The sequence below is a fragment of the Microtus ochrogaster genome, linkage group LG2, assembly GCF_000317375.1.
Source record: "Microtus ochrogaster isolate Prairie Vole_2 linkage group LG2, MicOch1.0, whole genome shotgun sequence".
Taxonomy (NCBI): domain Eukaryota; kingdom Metazoa; phylum Chordata; class Mammalia; order Rodentia; family Cricetidae; genus Microtus; species Microtus ochrogaster.
This window is the reverse complement of record NC_022028.1, coordinates 31,277,978-31,295,273: the sequence shown is the minus strand read 5'-3', so window position 1 is coordinate 31,295,273 and position 17,296 is coordinate 31,277,978. Positions and strand designations below refer to the sequence as shown.

Genomic DNA, 17,296 nt, shown 5'->3' with positions numbered 1-17,296 from the left:
AGGGAGGTGGAGAGGGTAGAGGGAGTATGGAGAGGTGGAGGGTTGAGGGGGTATGGGGAGATGGAGAGAGTAGAGGGAGTATGGAGAGGTGGAGGGGGTATAGGGAGGTGGAGAGGGTAGAGGGAGTATGGAGAGGTGGAGGGTTGAGGGGGTATGGGGAGGTGGAGAGGGAGGAGGGAGTATGGAGAGGTGGAGGGTGGAAGGGGTATAGGGAGGTAGGGGGGAAGGGGGTATAGGGAGGTGGAAAGGGTGGAGGGAGTATGGAGAGGTGGAGGGTTGAGGGGGTATGGGGAGGTAGAAAGGGTGGAGGGAGTATGGGGAGGTGGAGAGGGAGGAGGGAGTATGGAGAGGTGGAGGGTGGAGGGTGTATAGGTAGGTGGAAAGGGTGGAGGGAGTATGGAGAGGTGGAGGGGGTAGGGGATATAGGGAGGTAGGGGGGGAAGGGGGTATAGGGAGGTGGAGAGAGTAGAAGGGGTATAGGGAGGGTAGAGGGAGGTGGAAAGAGATGAAGAGAGAAGAAGAACTTGAAGAGAGGTGGAAGGCGGTGGGGGGAAATGGAGGGCAATCACATAGACAGAACTTCCTTATAAATAGCACCTCCGAGACAATCAGGCTGTCCTCATTATATAAAGGTACAAACCTCATGCTGCCAGGAGTATCACAGTCTCTAAACCCCACCCTTTTATATGTTTTTCAAATATCATGAATATTGCTATTTCCTTTGAATGTGATTATATTAAATCTCCCCTACTCCAATGTTAAGCTTGGAATTTGAAAACAAACAAACAAACAAACAAAAAACCTCTCGGAAAAACTAGCAAACATATTTTTTTTTTAAATATGTGTGCCACCACAAAGGCATAGGGATAACACTAAACTCCAAAATAGAGTCTAACTGGCACAGAGACAGCTTGGATGCCGACTGGCCTTCCAGAATAATGTTTATTAGGGCATAGCTGCAGATGCAAAAGCAGTTGGGGAAACACTTGTCCATTACTTGTTCTATTAACTACCATGGCTTTCCTCACTAAGTCTTTATCCAAATGCCAATTAAGCAGAGGCTTGCATTACACATCAATTTTTAATACCCATTCCTCACAGGGAAATGAAACCTGCAGCATGCGGCTTCCCCAGTTAAAAGCAGCCCTGACCTAGTTCCCTGTGAAATCAATGATGGGTTTCAAAAGACTGTGAGGAGCTGACATTTAAGGAAGCCAGCTCATACTCTGGGTTGATGTAAAATATGTTTCTCTGGGCTTCAGTTATCATTTCTTCTCTCCTTCCTATCTTCTTCTTCATTACCCCCTCTTCCTTTTCCTCTCCCTCTGTCTTCCCTTCTTTCTTGTTAGTCTAACACCAGAGAATGCTACAGTAGATTTGGAGACACAGAGGTGAAGCCACACCACAGATCTGGGTACCCAGGAGTCTGTTAGTTCAGCTACATATGAAGTGGTTTCTGGTTAACAAGTGTAGGTCTTCAGAGTAGGAACAAGATCACTACCAGCTAGATGGAGAAGTCTTGGTTCTTCCTGCACTGAGGAGTATAGAGATCTGCTTCTCAACAGGGGCTCCCCCATGCGGAAGCATGAAGGCACCCCTCAAGAGTTAATGTGCATCCACGTAGAGGGTTAGTGTGAACTCTTGGCCCTAGATCCTGGAAATACAGCCTCCTGCTAAATGTTACAGTCATTAATCTCAACTGAGAGACTGAAGGGAAAAAGAGGATAAATTCAGTCACTAGGCACATTCATCATGGGAGCCCTTCAAAGGCCCAGAAATTTCTATTAAAGGTGAAAGACAAACTTCAATGTCAGAAATCAGCAATCCTACTTCCATTTGTTCATGCCAATCCTAAGAACCATATAAATACATGTACAAGTGTTTATTTACTATGGAAAAGTTTGTATAACATTCTACTTAGGATTTTAGTATTTTAAGTATATAGTCGGATAATAGTAAAATATACCATGGTATGTAACCATCACAACCATCACCATTGAACATTGAGCATCTTATGAAATATTTTCTTCTTCTTCTTCCTCTTCCTCCTCTTTTTCCTCTTCCTCCTCCTCCTCCTTCTCCTCCTCCTCCTCCTCCTCCTCTCCTTCTCCTTCTCCTTCTCCTTCTCCTCCTTTTCTCGTTCTCCTTCTCGTTCTCGTTCTCCTTCTCCTTCTCCGTTCTTTCTTCTTCTTCTTCCCAAACTGAAACTCCCTTCCACAGAACAATAATTCCTAATCTTGTCTTGATGGCATTCCAATTGCTGTTGTGGTTTCTTGGACTACTTAGCTAACTAACATAAATGCAAGCATACAGTAGTTTCCTTCTATGCCTGGAACACTTTGTCCAGTTCAATGCCTTTAAGACTCAACCCTGCAGAGGTTCTTTGTTTTAAGGAACATGCCTATAGCACTGCTATGTATGCATTCATCTGTAGTCCTTTGGAATGCTTCCACCTCTTCATTATGTTACCAATATTATGAGGAACATGGGTATATAATGAGCTGATTGAACCTGGGATTTCTGTTCTTGAATATGGAAGTAGTTTCTTTATGGGTCTGTAGAAATTCTGTGTTTCACTTTTGAGGACGTACCAGATTTTTCTGAAGTGACTACTATTTTTTATTCTCACCAGCAATGCACAATAGTTTTGCATCCTCCACACTCCTGCTCACACTCTTTTTATTTTTTTTAAATAGAAGTCTTGAAGTTTTATATTTCAGGTTTGACTTATATTTCCATATGATCAATAATGTTGGTCATTTCTAGGCATTTGTTAGTCATCAACATATCATCCTTAGAGGAATACATATCCAAAATATTACCCACAAAATGATGTATGGTTTGAGCACTTGAGCTTACTATTGAGTTATGAAGGTTCTATACACAATCCAGGTATACATGCAGAAGGCAGAGTACATAGAGTATTTTTCTTTTCTACTCTCTTCTTTATTCCCTCAAAATAGCATCTTTCATTGAAACAGAACCTCTGTTTTAGCTAAATTGGTTGTCCAGCTTCCAAAGTCCCTTGTCTCTGCTTCACAGCACTGGACTTATAGACATCTATGGTCATGTAAAGTTCTTACAGGAGTGCTAGAGATTTGAACTCATGTCCTGTAAATTGCACAGCTCATGCTCTTATTCCCTGAGTCATCTCCCCAACTCCTAGTATGGTTTTAATACATTCCTAGACACAAGGCCTGTAGCTATTGCCTCCCATTCCGTAGACTGCACAATCACTCTGCTTATTGCACCCATTGATTCATACGTTTTTTGGTTTCAATCTATTCTAATTTATTTACTTTTACTTTTGTCGCCTGTGCTTTGTTGTTAAATTCAAAACTCATTTTCTGCTGTCATTTAGAGTTTTCTCTTATGTTTTCTTTGAGTGTGACAATTTTAAAAAAATGAAATGAAGATTGGAGTTATATTTTTAAGAGAGATGTCACTTTTCTGAGGGAAAACCTGGCAGACAACATTACTGTAATACAAACAGGCAGAAGAAAGGGGACAGGCAGAGTTAAGACTGAACACCTTAGAAAGGAGGCTGATTCTCTTTCTCCCAATGGATCTCTCTGGTTTTAGGGGCACATTATCAATTTCATTTAAAATATCCTTTTGTGGAGAAACACAAAAGCCAGTTCACATGCATCCTATTTGAATTTACATGTACATTTCTATCTGTAGATGCTCTGACATATTTTATATTGTCTTGCAATGGTTCCAAAACACCCTGACTCTCTTCAACTGTTTTTTCTAGAAAATCAGTACATTGAAATGAGAAAAAAACAAAAACAAAACAAATGAACAACAACAAAAAACTGTTCTATGTCCATTCAGTCCTGCACACATCAGTTGTGTCGTCCTTGGAGGAGTCATTGTTTCCTTTTGGTGAAATTTTTCATATGAATGTCACTGCCATCTCCCTCAACTGTGGCCAGACATTTGTGATAGTAATTGTGTCCCGGTAACACCCAGTTTTTTCTTGCTTTGACAGATATTAAATGCTCCTCTTACCGATTATGGTGAGGTGCCATTTTTCTTACCATTTAATGGTTCTTCCAGAAACATTCATGGATGTGTTTTCAGAGTCACATCTTTCAGGAATAATGGAAATGGTATTTTCTTCTCATAAATTAATATTTTTAGTGCTCAAATGTTTCTAATCCTTCTAGGGTGGAGGATTTTGCCATCTGTCTGTTAAAATGATGTGATTCTTAATTAAATTTGATCGCACCTGTGCTTCCATTCAACTGCCCACACACTTTCCACTTCACAGTGGAAAAATCTTTCTTTTCCTTCAAAAATTAAAAGAAATTAAACTATTCTTTTTTTAAAGAAAAATACATAGGCATACAAGACTAAAAACATTAAGAAAAGTTAAGTTTTCATGGCTGTCTTATGTCAGCTACATATTTTATCTTGTGATGATTGTCATTGTTGTAATGGTGTTGTCTTCCTTTTCTTTAATGAGAGAGCATAGATGAAGCAGCCAATGAAATATCAGAAGCCATCCTCACAGTCTGTGCCTTTGCACGCTCTTAGATATGTCGTCTAATCTTTCCTTATATTAGAATTTGAGGGCTAATAATAACAGAAAGTAAACAAATTATAGAGATTATCTTCAATTTTGAAGTATTCATTTTTTTTTCTTTTCCTATACCATTTTTCCAAAATATTCTTAAAAACCTAAAATATATAAGTCTCTGTGTTTTTTTTTTTACTTTTTCCCTTCGCTTGTGAAAAAGAGAATAATTTCATCTAAAAATGGGTAAAACTATACAAGAAAAGGGATTTAGCCAAGTGAACAATCCAAATTATTTTAAGCAGTGATAAAAATTTCTATAATATTCAGCAGGGGTACTGAATCTTCGTACTAGAAATAATGAAAGTGACTAAAATACACCATACTGAGGACAAAGTCTAGAAATTAAAAAAAAAAAAAAAAACTATCCTCCAGGCCTTCGACACCTGGGTTTGAAGACCCTCGAGTCTAAATGTCTCCTTGACAGATAAGAACATGGGTGTTCAGAAGAGGACAGTGTTGCCCAAGGCCTGAGAATTAATTAAGGACTAATTCTTACCGGGTACTCTAGTGCTTTTAACTCCAAAGACAATTCTGCAACACTGTTACTATACCATGCTGTGGCTGGGACTCCCCACATCAAAACACCCAAAGGGGTATGAACTCTTGGCACCTTGTTCCCAGATTACAGGTATTTTGCTCTGCATAGTTAATGCCAGTTTTATATCTTCTAAGAGTATTTGGGTCTTTTCTACATTATATGGTAACAGTTTCTGGAACAGAAACATTGATTTTGATTTATAAATACTTACTAGCAATTTCCAATACAGAGAAACTCAGTCTGGATGATATGTAAAATTATTCTCCATCACCAAAGTCCTTTCTTCCTTCCCCTAGTCATTTTCTTTTGTCTCCTACTGTTCAAAGGATTCTTCTGCTTTAATCACTTAAAAGTAGACAAAAACAGAGGTAGCTGCATCAATAGAATTCTACAATTTTCCTTATCAAAAAAATATCAGTCTGTTTGAATTCCTTTTAATGATATTTATTGTATTGTTTTTCTTGTGACATTATTGAGTATAAATTATTCAAATGAAGATGAGTATTTTTTTAATTTCTTACTGAAGAATAACCAAAATTATAACCATTAAAAAAAGACTGTTCATGACTATTTTTCCAGGGTTTTGCTTCATTTCTTCTAGACTCTGGGTGTGGGATTTTTTTTGGCTTCAGGGAGGAGAGACATTCTGTTTATAATATGAACCTCTGGCTTGGGTAACTCTACATGTCCCCATTTTGATTGACTTTTGCCTCCTGTAGCTTCTTTATATTTCAGTTTAGCTATCCCTCCGTCCCACATGAACCTTATTTGCATCAAGAAGTGTAAATATTGTGAATCCCAAACCTTTGCACTTCTACCTGGCTGTTGAAAGTCTGGCCTGTGCAGTTTGATGTGGAGAGATATTTCCCTACTTTGACTTTCCTACTTTCTGTACATCTGAGTATTGATTCTTGTATAGCATTGTCTTTCCAGCGCAAAGGTAGCCAAGGATCTGGTAGTCACCTGAGAACTATTCATGCAGGAAGTTATGGGTTCAGGCAAGATCAGGAGTAGCATAGAAAAGAGCATGGACATTAGCGCGACGGACACAGATTCCTGGCGGGACAGACTTCTCTCTTCATTATGAAGGTGCAATAGAAAAGGAGTCTCAAAAGGCAGCACTGAGGGTGGAAGGGTAAAACTGCCTCAAATTAAATAATAAAACCAAGGAATAGTAAAGTGGAAATAAGTGTGATAGTACTTGAGATTTGGAAAATGGTCCAGTATGGTATGACCCAGCACAAGTCAAGGAATGCAATCCCAGCAAGAAAAACTGGTACACCCGAGTTAGCACAACATTTGCGGTCATCCCCATTGGAGATAATCTAAGCCTAATTGCTCAGCAGTCAGTTTCTTGGAAACATACCAGAGTGGGCTTTGGTGTCCTCATCATTAAAATGAGGATGATGTAGTCACTTTGCAGTGACCACCCCTGCTTATGAGTGTAATCAGAACTTGACTTCTGCCTTACTTCCTATAACTGTTTCTATCTTAGAAACCCTTTAAGCATAGTGGCCACGGTATCAGCTCATTGTCTTATTACTTAAAATCAGAGTGCCTGGCTTGAAAATGTTCAGACAGATGGAGAAAGGCATGTACATTTTAGAAGGTATTTTAAAGCAGATTTATGGCAGGAAGCCTTGCCCATTGTACTTTTCTCGATAACTGAGAGGTCCAGGCATGTGGTACTTAGAAGGATCATTAGAAACATTTTGCTTCAAGCCTGTCATTTTATTTGGGAAATCTAAAATATGGTCAGTGTTACTTTCTTAGCGTCCTGGGGGTTACAGAATGGAGCAGAGTATCAACTGATCATCTCAAACCCACACAGGCATTTTGGAAAAACTAGCTTATCAAATTATCTTTAATATGTAACTTACATCTAAACTATTTTCATGTTGAAATGTTCAGTTTTTCTTTTGAGTATTTTCTAAGAATCTTATATTGACCTTTGATACCACAGAAAAGCCATTTTTAACTTTTTACTGATGTGATTCTTTGTTGTTATTCTGAATAGAAAACTACAAAAAATTGGGTATGCGGTAACACTCCTATTCATGTGAATAATATATGTTAAACATATGGGTGATTATGCCAGTGTATCCATTGTATATTTTTTATAAATTTACTACAACCACAGAATTTAAATTATTTCTTAAATATTCACTAAAGATCATCCATTTCATAGAAGAGTTTTCCTAGAACTAAAGTAATGAGGAAAACAATGTTGAAAAATTGAGCTTTCTGTTTGTTGGGGGAAGGGCATGTATGAGTGCCTGTGCATATGTGCCGTGTCATGTGTATAGAGAAAGAGCATACCATTTGGGAGTTAGTTTCCTCCATTACTTTGGGTTTCAGAGCTCTAACCAGCCTTCAGGCTGGTTCTTCCAGTGTCATCTTGCTAGCCAAAACTTTTGAGATTTATTTGGCAACCTACCTAACATCTTTGTTCCTTAATTTTTTCTGTCACTATATGTATAAAACCTCTTCTTTCATTATAAATTCAACAATCTTACAGTTAGACTGCTTTTTATAGAGGGAGAAAATGTGAACTACTTAATATATTAAAAATCTGTGCTTGGATAGTTCAAATGCTGTAAACATAGCAACCTCCTAATTTATGGTTTAATACAATGCAGCAGGTCCTTAGGTCATGCATGTTCCAGACCAAGATTTTATCACAGAAGAGGAGGCAATCAATTAATGGATTGAAAGATGAGCCTCTGTTAATGGGGGTTTCCATGTGCAAGAGCTGCCAGCTTTTAAGACCTCAACAAATTCCATTATGCAGGAGAAGCAAAAACCTGAATATGCACAGCTGGAAGGAGCAGTCGCCAGTCCCCCACCTAGTGCTGGCTAGAGTGTGGTTATAGCATTCTCTCTTACTGCAAAGAGTAATGGAGAGGTGGATTAAGTGGATGGCCATGGAGAGAGGCAAGTGGATTTTGTGAGTAGCCTCTATCCAGAGATCATTTTAGCTATCATGCTGTGACCACAAAGGCAATTGTAACTGGCATTCTTTGAATAAATTGTCTCTCTGCCGAACACATTTAGACTTTCTTGATGCAAGCTTTACTATTAACAGTTCAATCCTTCAGTGCTACTTGGTGAACTTAGTATATGGTATTTTGATACAAATAATATGGTGGTGATTGCCCTATATCTGTTACAGGCTTAAATCATCTGCTTGTACAGCTAAGAATTTTTCAGGACAAATGTGATCCTAAGTAGAAGGATAAGTAAAATTTCCTCGGAAAGTAAACATGGTGGTTAAACCGATTTCATTGTACCCACAAGAAAAGAACAATTGGCTCCTCCATCAGTGGCAGAGTTCCAGTGTGCTGAGCTCAGTGGTGCCACCAGCACCCTGGTTCTCTATGAGGATCTTCCGAATTTCCATTTGTGAGCTTGGGCAAGTGGCAGAAGGACTTTGAGGTGTTTTTGCTGCTTCAGACGGTTAGAGCTGGGCTGGGAGTGGAGCTCTGCTGGTGGAGTGCTGGCATAGCACGAAGCTGCAGGTTCTTTCTTTCTCCTGCATCTCATAAGTCCTGACATTGTGCACACCTGTAAGTCAGCATCTGAGAGGCAGAGGTGAGGCATCGGGAATACCAGGTCTGTGGTTACATAGCAAGTTGGTGAGCAGCTCTGGGATGCATTAGGCCCAATCTTTAAAAACCAATCCATCAGATTTTGGGGCACACTAAACTCTGCTTCAGTGGTCCTCTTCTTGTATACCGACATTTTATAATGTGTACCCTCTTAAAACAAACTTGGAGTTTCCAATTTATCTAAAATCATCAGATCCACTTATGACCAATCTGATATTCTTTATAAACATATATAAATACATCAAACTTACATTTAGACTGCTTTTTATAGAAGGGGAATTGTGCTCTAATATATTAAAAAAAAATCTGTGCTTGGATAGTTCAAATGCTGCAAATATATATGTACGTTTGAAGAGAAGGCCTCTCCAGGATGTCAAAACTGACCCCAAATGACAGGGTTCACACAAGAGTGAAGGAACAATAAGAAATAAAAATTTGCCCCTCACTCCACTGCCCCTTGAATGTGGAAACAGGAATGCTGTTGCCCTGTCCCTCTAGAGATTCAGGAAATGAACTGACAAATGGCCACAAAAGGACCCCGTGCTTGTCTAGACTTGGAGGTAAACTGTCTCTGTCTGGCAGTGATCAGCTCCTCACAGCACTGTTTGGAAAGACACAATAACATGCAATTAGAGTTCAGATTAGGGTCACAGAGAGAACGAGAGTTCATTTGTGTCATAACGAAGACATGACCAAGGTGAGATAGGTGAACTCATTGTGGATTCACCAGAGTGTTTATCTAAATAAACAGAAAGAAGCTGGTTCTGAATGCTTCAGAAACAAGCACACTGCTATGATTGGCATGTGTCCCCTTCTAAACCCTCTGTCAGTAGAAATGATAGGGAGGTGAGGCGCTGAGAACTTCTCCTTCGTGAATAGATTAACGCTGTGTCACAGGAATGGATTAAGTTTCATGTGAGTGTGTTTTCTATAAAAGATGAGTTTGCTTCTCTTTACTTCTCTATTCCTCTTTGTCCTTCCCTCTTCTCTCATTATGCTCTCTCCCTCCCTCCTTTCACTTCCCCCTCCTCTTTCTTGCTTTCTCTTTTTCCCTTCAACCTTCTGCGAAGGGATGGTGACATATTGAAGGCTGTCACTAGTTGTGTCCTTCCTGTCATGGACTTCCAGGATGTAGAAATATAAGAAATAAATATCTATTTTTAATCAGTCACACAATCACCATTAGCACGGTCATCCATTGGATGAACAGGGTGTGCAGAACACAGACATTGCTTTTCTACAAATGGGACCTGCTATACAGGGCACTGAGACACCATGACTCTATAGAAGGTGTCCACACAGTGTATAAGGAGAATCTCTCACACACACACACTTTTTCTTTTTTGGTTTTTCTTTTTCTTTTTTTCAAGACAGGGTTTCTTTGTGTAATAGCCCTAACTGTCCTGGAACTAGATTTTGTAGACCAGGTTGGCCTCAAACTCACAGAAATCTTCCTGCCTCTGCCTCCCAAGTGCTAACATTAAAGCTGTGCACCACCATCACCTGGATCTTGTGGATAGTTTATGTTATTAGATTCAAAATTGGTTTCACACAAGTTACTCTTGCATGTATACTTAAGTGGCTTTTCAGCTACAACCTCCTTGGGGTATATAGACTATTTACCAAATGTGAATTCTTTTAACATTGTGTGAAGTTATGTAGAAACTGACTGTTTAATGTCAAAGGAAAAAAAATAAAAGTCATTTACTTGAAAAAAACAAAACAAAACAAAAAACCAAACCCCCCAAAAAAACAAACAAATGGTTTCAACTGATTTTAAACAACATCAAAATATTTGGATATGGGTAATTGTATTTGCTTCCTGAATAGATATCTTTGAACCCACAGTATTTCTTAATTGTGTAGTTTTTAATTCAATTGTCTAAATCCAGTTAGTTCTTAGTTCAGTTGTCCACTTACCACATATATCTTGACAGTTATTTTGAAGAGTTCTATCATTATTTTAATGAGAAAACTTACTTGGTTTTGAAAACAATTATTTTTTACTTTTACGTATTTTTAATTGATTTTTATTGAGCTCTACATTTTTCTCTGCTCCCCTCTTAAACTCTCACCATTCAACCCTCCCCCAGGGTCCCCATGCTCCCAATTTACTCAGGAGATCTTGCCTTTTTCTAATACCCATGTAAGTCTCTCTTAGTGTCCTCTTTGTTGTCTAAATTTTCTGTGATTGTGGTTTGTAGGCTGGTTTTCTTTGCTTTATGTTTAAAACCACTTATGAGTGAGTACATGTGATAATTGTCTGAAAGCAATTCATAAATATGTACACGGGGAAAAGATTTTTTACAAAACAGAAACGCCAGAATATGCCTATAATTTTCTTTTTCTTTTTTCTTTTTGGTTTTTCAAGACAGGTTTTCTCTGTAGCTTTGGAACCTTTCCTGGAACTAGCTCTTTTAGACCAGGCTGGCTTAGAACTCACAAAGTTTCTCTTGCCTATGTTCAAGTTTCTCGAAATACACTTGCCAAAATTCACTGAAACTAACCCTTGGAACTTACAGGAAACACACAAAGAAGAAAAATACTGTTCCTTCTTGTTCCCAAAGCTGTATTGGGCTTTTAAATAGCTGAGACTTAAGGACTAAGTAGTGTACCCCGATGTTTGTGACAGAGTGATGTGACGAAGAATGAAGAAACCAACTTGGGTGGAGATGACTTTCCACAAATCTTCTCCCTCTGTATCTAAAATATCTGAGAGAAGCAATATTGGACACAGCTTTGCGTTTGAACTCTTTGTCTTTTTATCGATATTCATGCCAGTTCCAACTCCAGAGGCTCTTGTATATGTGTCGAACTATTAAAAAGAAGGCGTCAGAAGGAGACAGGAAGGACAGAAGAGACAGATGGGAGGTGGGGAGTCTTACTCCATAAGGAGATAACAGCACAGGTACCCAAGCACTTGAATTAGATTGTGGAAGAGAAATTTGGGAGAAACATACAGGCCCTTAGATTTGAGGCAGTGGCGTTTAGAAGCCAAGATGCATTTTCTTTGAGACTGTGAGTAAACTGCTTGGGAATGGCCTAAGTTTATCATGTATGGTCCTGATTTCATTGTCTCAGGACACTGAATAGCAAGTGTTGGTTAAATGTTCTTGTCCTAATAATTATGATTAACTATGTTATCATTAAAATATTTTGACTCGTCATTTTGAGTTCGGTGTAACTAAATTTATAGCAAGTGTCTTTGGAGGCCTGAACTCTTTCTGATATTGCAGTTGGATTGGACTAGCTTCCTGATTTATTCATTGCATAAAGTGTGATTTTAGTATTTATATAGCTGCAGGGCTTCTTGGAGCTGCAAGGGGCTAGAGCAGTGTGAAAATAAAAGACAGCCAGACCAGTGAGAACAGAAAGGCTGTTTATTCAGGGCTTTCATTTGGCAAAGATTCACAGCAGGCAGAGGAATTGGAGAGCAAAACAGCTAAAATGAGAAATTAAATCTGACCCACAGGTGCTTCTCTATAATCTAACTGCATAAACAAACTGCACTCTTACTTAAAAGCATCCCTGTGTAACAAATAGCAGAGTGTTGACCAATCATTGCTGCCAATCACAGGCCCAATAACCAACTGGGCTATTTCTGTCTACCACTCTCCTTTTCTGTCTATAATTACTGCTTGCTAACACTGCCAAGTGGAGCCCTGTGAGGCCCTCAGAACCCTGACCATTGCTGCTCAATACACAGAAGGCTGTTCTTTTTCACATACAGCAAGATAATGAGAAATCAAACATGACATTTGTGTTTAACCCTGTTGAAAGCTGAGAAACAATTGAAGCTAAATTAAAAGACAAGAAAACAAAAATACAGTCTTTTAAATTATTTCTATTTATTTATCAAAAATCTTTATATGGATTAGACTTCTAATTCGATGAATTTTATATATTATTGTTACCAAATGATCAGATTTTTTTTTAAAAAAATTACCAAGCTCATGCCACTTTAGTGCATTTATCATCAGTTGGTTCTCTGTTTCCATTACAATTTTTATATTGCCTATACATAGCAGAGAGATGGTTGAAGAGTTGACAGGGCTAAGTAATTAGGTAAAATACTAATTAAACAAGATGTTTACTTATAGAGGAATCAGTCTTAAGAAAAGAAAAACCAAAGCATGTGGCTTTCAAGAATTTGGAGTTTTGCAGGGAAGTAAGTATGTGGAAAGCCAATATGCTATGTTCCAGTACAGCTGACCAGGAGGCATGACCCTGGCAGGGGTGACACTTCAGAAGTCACTGACGTCACTGAGCATCATTTGATTTGCCCAACTAGAGCAAAGACAAGATTTAGGGTAGTCGGAGCAGAGAGCTTGAAGTCATAGCAGGCAGTGTTGTTTTGCTCAGGAGTGGAAGAGGGTGACAGAAGCTATGACCATTTTGGCACTGTTCCTTGGGTACAATGATTAAGAGAGAAAGGGAAGGCTACTAAGGCAGGATATAATAAGGAACTCAGCTATTGTGTTGTGAACTGGACACTCTTTAAAGTATTCCTGTCAAAAGTACATTATGGTCACATGTGTATTTTAAATGGATGTTGTGACTCTACCTTGGATATCAAAGACAAAGTCAAGGAGGCCAGCTGTGACCAATAAAGAGACACAATTCAGTTCAAGAGTCTGAACTAGGGTTGTTGAGGTAGACATGATATCAAATAGAGAAGGGTAGGGAAAAGGCTCAGAAAGACAGTATACACTTTTACCTAATGGATTTGAGTTTGGGCTTTACTAGTTAGCGAGAAGAACAGACAATCCATTAGCATGGATAAATGGATGGCCAGGAAGAGCCATTTAGTTAAGTGAGAAATGTCTATACAGTATCTGAAATGTTAAATTTGTGCATTCATTAGATAACGAACGTAAAACTATGGAGAAAGGTCTTATCTGTTGATGAAAAGTTTGGAAAATCATTAAAAATTAGATGAGATTTTATTGAAATCAGAAGGATAAAAATAATACAAAGAATCTGTTGTGAGTGAGGGCAGTGTATCAGCTATTACCTTAGAGATGACCAGTGTGCAAAGGATGTATTGAAAAAGAAAATCACAGTTGGCGTGGAAAAGGGGTTTGATGCAGAGCAAATGCAGAGAAAGGAAGGATCTGTGAAATGGAAAGAATTAAAAACATAAAAATGAGTGGTAGAAAATTGGCCATTCACTCGAAATTGTGGTAAATATTTCATCTAATGAAACCCACTGTATTTGCTTAGCGAAAGCAGGACTGGAGGATAAATGGTTTGTATTCATGACACGGTACAGTAAAGGAGAGGAGAGGGAGTAGAAGGAGGAGGAAAGGTAACACACTCCTTAGGAGAGTTCCTTAAAGATGAAACCAAAGGGAGATTCAAAAAGAAGAGTCAAGATTCATTGAGATATTATATATCAAAAGAGAAAATTATTTTCATTCTGGTGATGCTAACATACCCACATCTTGTAGAAGAAAATCCCCCAAGGGCCCCATTTCCCTGTTATAGTTTAAAACCAAGGTCTACAGTACAACCCTGTTTTCAATAGTATCTTAGAAGCACATTAAAACAACATTCAAGTTTCTAAAAACTATTTCATGAAGGATTTAATTCTCAAATAACAATTTATTTTGTTAATACACAGAATCCACTGAAGAGCTCAAAGTCCGAAGCCACAGCACGGAGCCATTACCAAAGTTGGACAGCAAAGAGAGAGGTCATTATGGATCAGCTTCCTCCAGAGAGCCAATGAAAGCTCAAGAATGGGATGGAACCCCAGGTCCACCTGTGGTCACCAGCAGAATGGGCAGATGCTCTGTGAGCCCTACATTGTTGGCAGGAAGCCACAGTTCAGGTAAGCAGAACATCAGTCTTCCAGATGACTCTGTGAATGCAGAGGCTGTTCATAAGTAGGTATACTTAGGCAATCATCACCTCACATCAGTCTGCTTCCACTCAGACTCCAAACCCAAACACGTAAATAAAGCATGCCACAGGACAGCTACTCACAGGGATGGCAAGGGAAAAAGTGCTACTTGAAGCTCTGCCATGTGGCAGTGTACAGCAAGAAAACTCTGCCTGAACTAAAGCCACATCAGTTTGTAGAATTGAGGGAATTCATGTTTGTGGCTCTTTTACTTAAAAAGCTATTTGCAGCAACTAGTGAGATTTGATCAGAAGTAAAACTCAGGACAGAAATATACCAATAACTACTTGAAGACACTAGAGGGAGAAGCAGTTTTGAGTTACACAGTCACTTGACACGAGACATGGCATGGAAGTTCACAAACCCAAACCAAAAGAGAAAATGTTAATGTACATCTCGATTTCAAGTCTCGAGATTAAAACAGGCAATGCCATTCTGCATGGTTAACAGCTAAGTATTACTAAACATTGATTTTGTAAAGCAGCATATGTTTGCTTTGATCTGAATCATCTACATGTTGGACTCACAGAGAGCTGTCAATTAAAATAAACAGTGAATAATCAAGGAACCTCCCGCAGCTTTCAGTTTCTGTTCCGAAAGAGTGCTTGGTCTCTGAAGAAAAGACCAATCCTTTCATGTTCTTTTCGACTTGGATATTTGACAAGGAAAGCAATTTACATGAAGTTAACCTATGTGCTCTCTGATATGGGTAATAGAGGAGGCCAGTGATCTCTGGGCTTGGGGAGGAATGTTTCTTGAAAAAGATCCTGCCATAGCTTCCCAGATTTAGAACTATGTAAAGCTAGATGGTAGAGCCATCCCATGTACAGAGTGAAGAACTCATCTTACAGAACAAATTTAAAACCAAGAGAAGTTCTACGCATCTACAAAAATTCTGAATGATTCCTATATTAACATAGAAATATTGGTAGTTATACATGCTGACTAGTCTTAAAAGCCAACTGGATAGATTCTAGAATCACGGAGAAAGGATGTCACTGAGATATTGTCTAGATCAGGTTAGTTTGTGGTCATGCCTTCCAGGGATTTTCCTGACTACATTAATTGATATGGGAAGATTCAACCCACTACAGGTAGAACCATTCCTTGATTTGGGCCCAAGAAGTTCCTGGGTAAATCAAGTGAGATGATTAGTCAGCATGCAAGCATTAAAATTCTCTTAACTGGTTGTCACTGACTGCCTAAAGTTCTTGCAAACCAGGTATTCTGAGCTAAAATAAACTCTTTCCCCTTCAAGTGACTTTTGTCAAGGTATTTTATAATAACAGCTAGAAGTAAATTAGCAATTTCTATGCATTCTGTAAAAATCAAAATATATAAATAAAAATAATAGGCAACAAAACCAAAAAAAAAAAAAAAAAGAACAAGCCAGGCATTGGTGGCACATGACTTTGATCCTAACACTTGGGAGGTAGAGACAGGTGGATCTCTATGAGTTTGAAGCCAGACTGGGTTACAGAACAAGTTCCAAAGCTACCTTGACTTAAAAAACCAAATAATAATAATAGACAAAATTTACCAGCTAAGACTATACAGTCTTTCAAAAACAAAATATATAAATAAACATAGTAGACAATGCTTATCAGCTATGACTAATAACTAATTTATCGAGATTATCACTATTTTCATAGACTCATCTAAAACTGTACAACTTCTATCTAAAGTACATAAATGCTATATTTAGAACCCAGATATATTTAATAAAAACAAAATTGTGATCTAAGTGTCTGTGATGCAACAGCCAACATCCTAGGGCCAGAGATCATAATTATTAATCAAATACCTTTATATCTGTTCTTAATAGTCTATTGATAGACAAGTATATCATTGTGCTATAATGTTTATTTTAGTCAACAGTGTTAGAGGGAAAACATGAATAGATATGCATGTAGTGAAAGAGATTTATTATGAGAGATATCTTCAAATCATCATGTATGTTTTAAAGATCCAGACCTGCACATTGCAAGCTGATGGTTCAGGAAATCCCATGGCCAATGCAGTTCAAACACGGTGTCAATGGTATAACACCATCTGAGCTGAGAGGATTAAAAACCACAGTGCCAATGTCCAAGCATGGTAGAAGTTGTAAGTTTAAGCTCAAGAGGAGAGAAGGGATCTGTCCTTCTCCTTTTAAGACCCTCACTCGATGACATCATGCTTGTTCACGTTATGGGGCTCATGTTCTGTTGATTCAACAATTCACGCCTTGCAGAAATTCCCTTCCAGAATTTAAAGGAACACTTTACCAATTATCTGCAGATCCCTTAGTTCAGATGATGTATAAAATAAGATGTGAAACAGAAACAAGTGAATTCTCCTGAGAGACATTGACTTTGGGAAGAAAAACTAGATGCTTTGATATACGAGACAGTAATTCTAGAGGCTCACCAGGATCTGGGGAAGAGACTGGCATACATTCTGGTGAAACCTGAAAATCTACAGGACACACACACACACACACACACACACACACACACACACACACACACGATGTATTTACTGTGAAGATCTGAGGTCAGTTTACTGGGAATCAACTAATGTAGATGAGCATCTATCTAAAAGACCCCCTGTATTAACCAGAAACATTGAACCATAAATCACAAGTTAACCGCCGTCCATGTGGTAGATATTATTGGTGC

The 17,296-nt window shown here is 38.5% G+C and overlaps 1 protein-coding gene across 1 annotated transcript in view; it reads left to right on the top strand.

Moving 5' to 3' along the window:
- The window catches only part of Nyap2 (neuronal tyrosine-phosphorylated phosphoinositide-3-kinase adaptor 2), a 143,953-nt gene that overhangs the window by 59,689 nt on the left and 66,968 nt on the right, over positions 1 to 17,296 (top strand). The window contains exon 3 of the mRNA XM_026785552.1: positions 14,355 to 14,564. Within this exon, the coding sequence (XP_026641353.1) occupies positions 14,355 to 14,564 (210 nt within the window). The remainder of the gene's footprint in view (positions 1 to 14,354; positions 14,565 to 17,296) is intronic.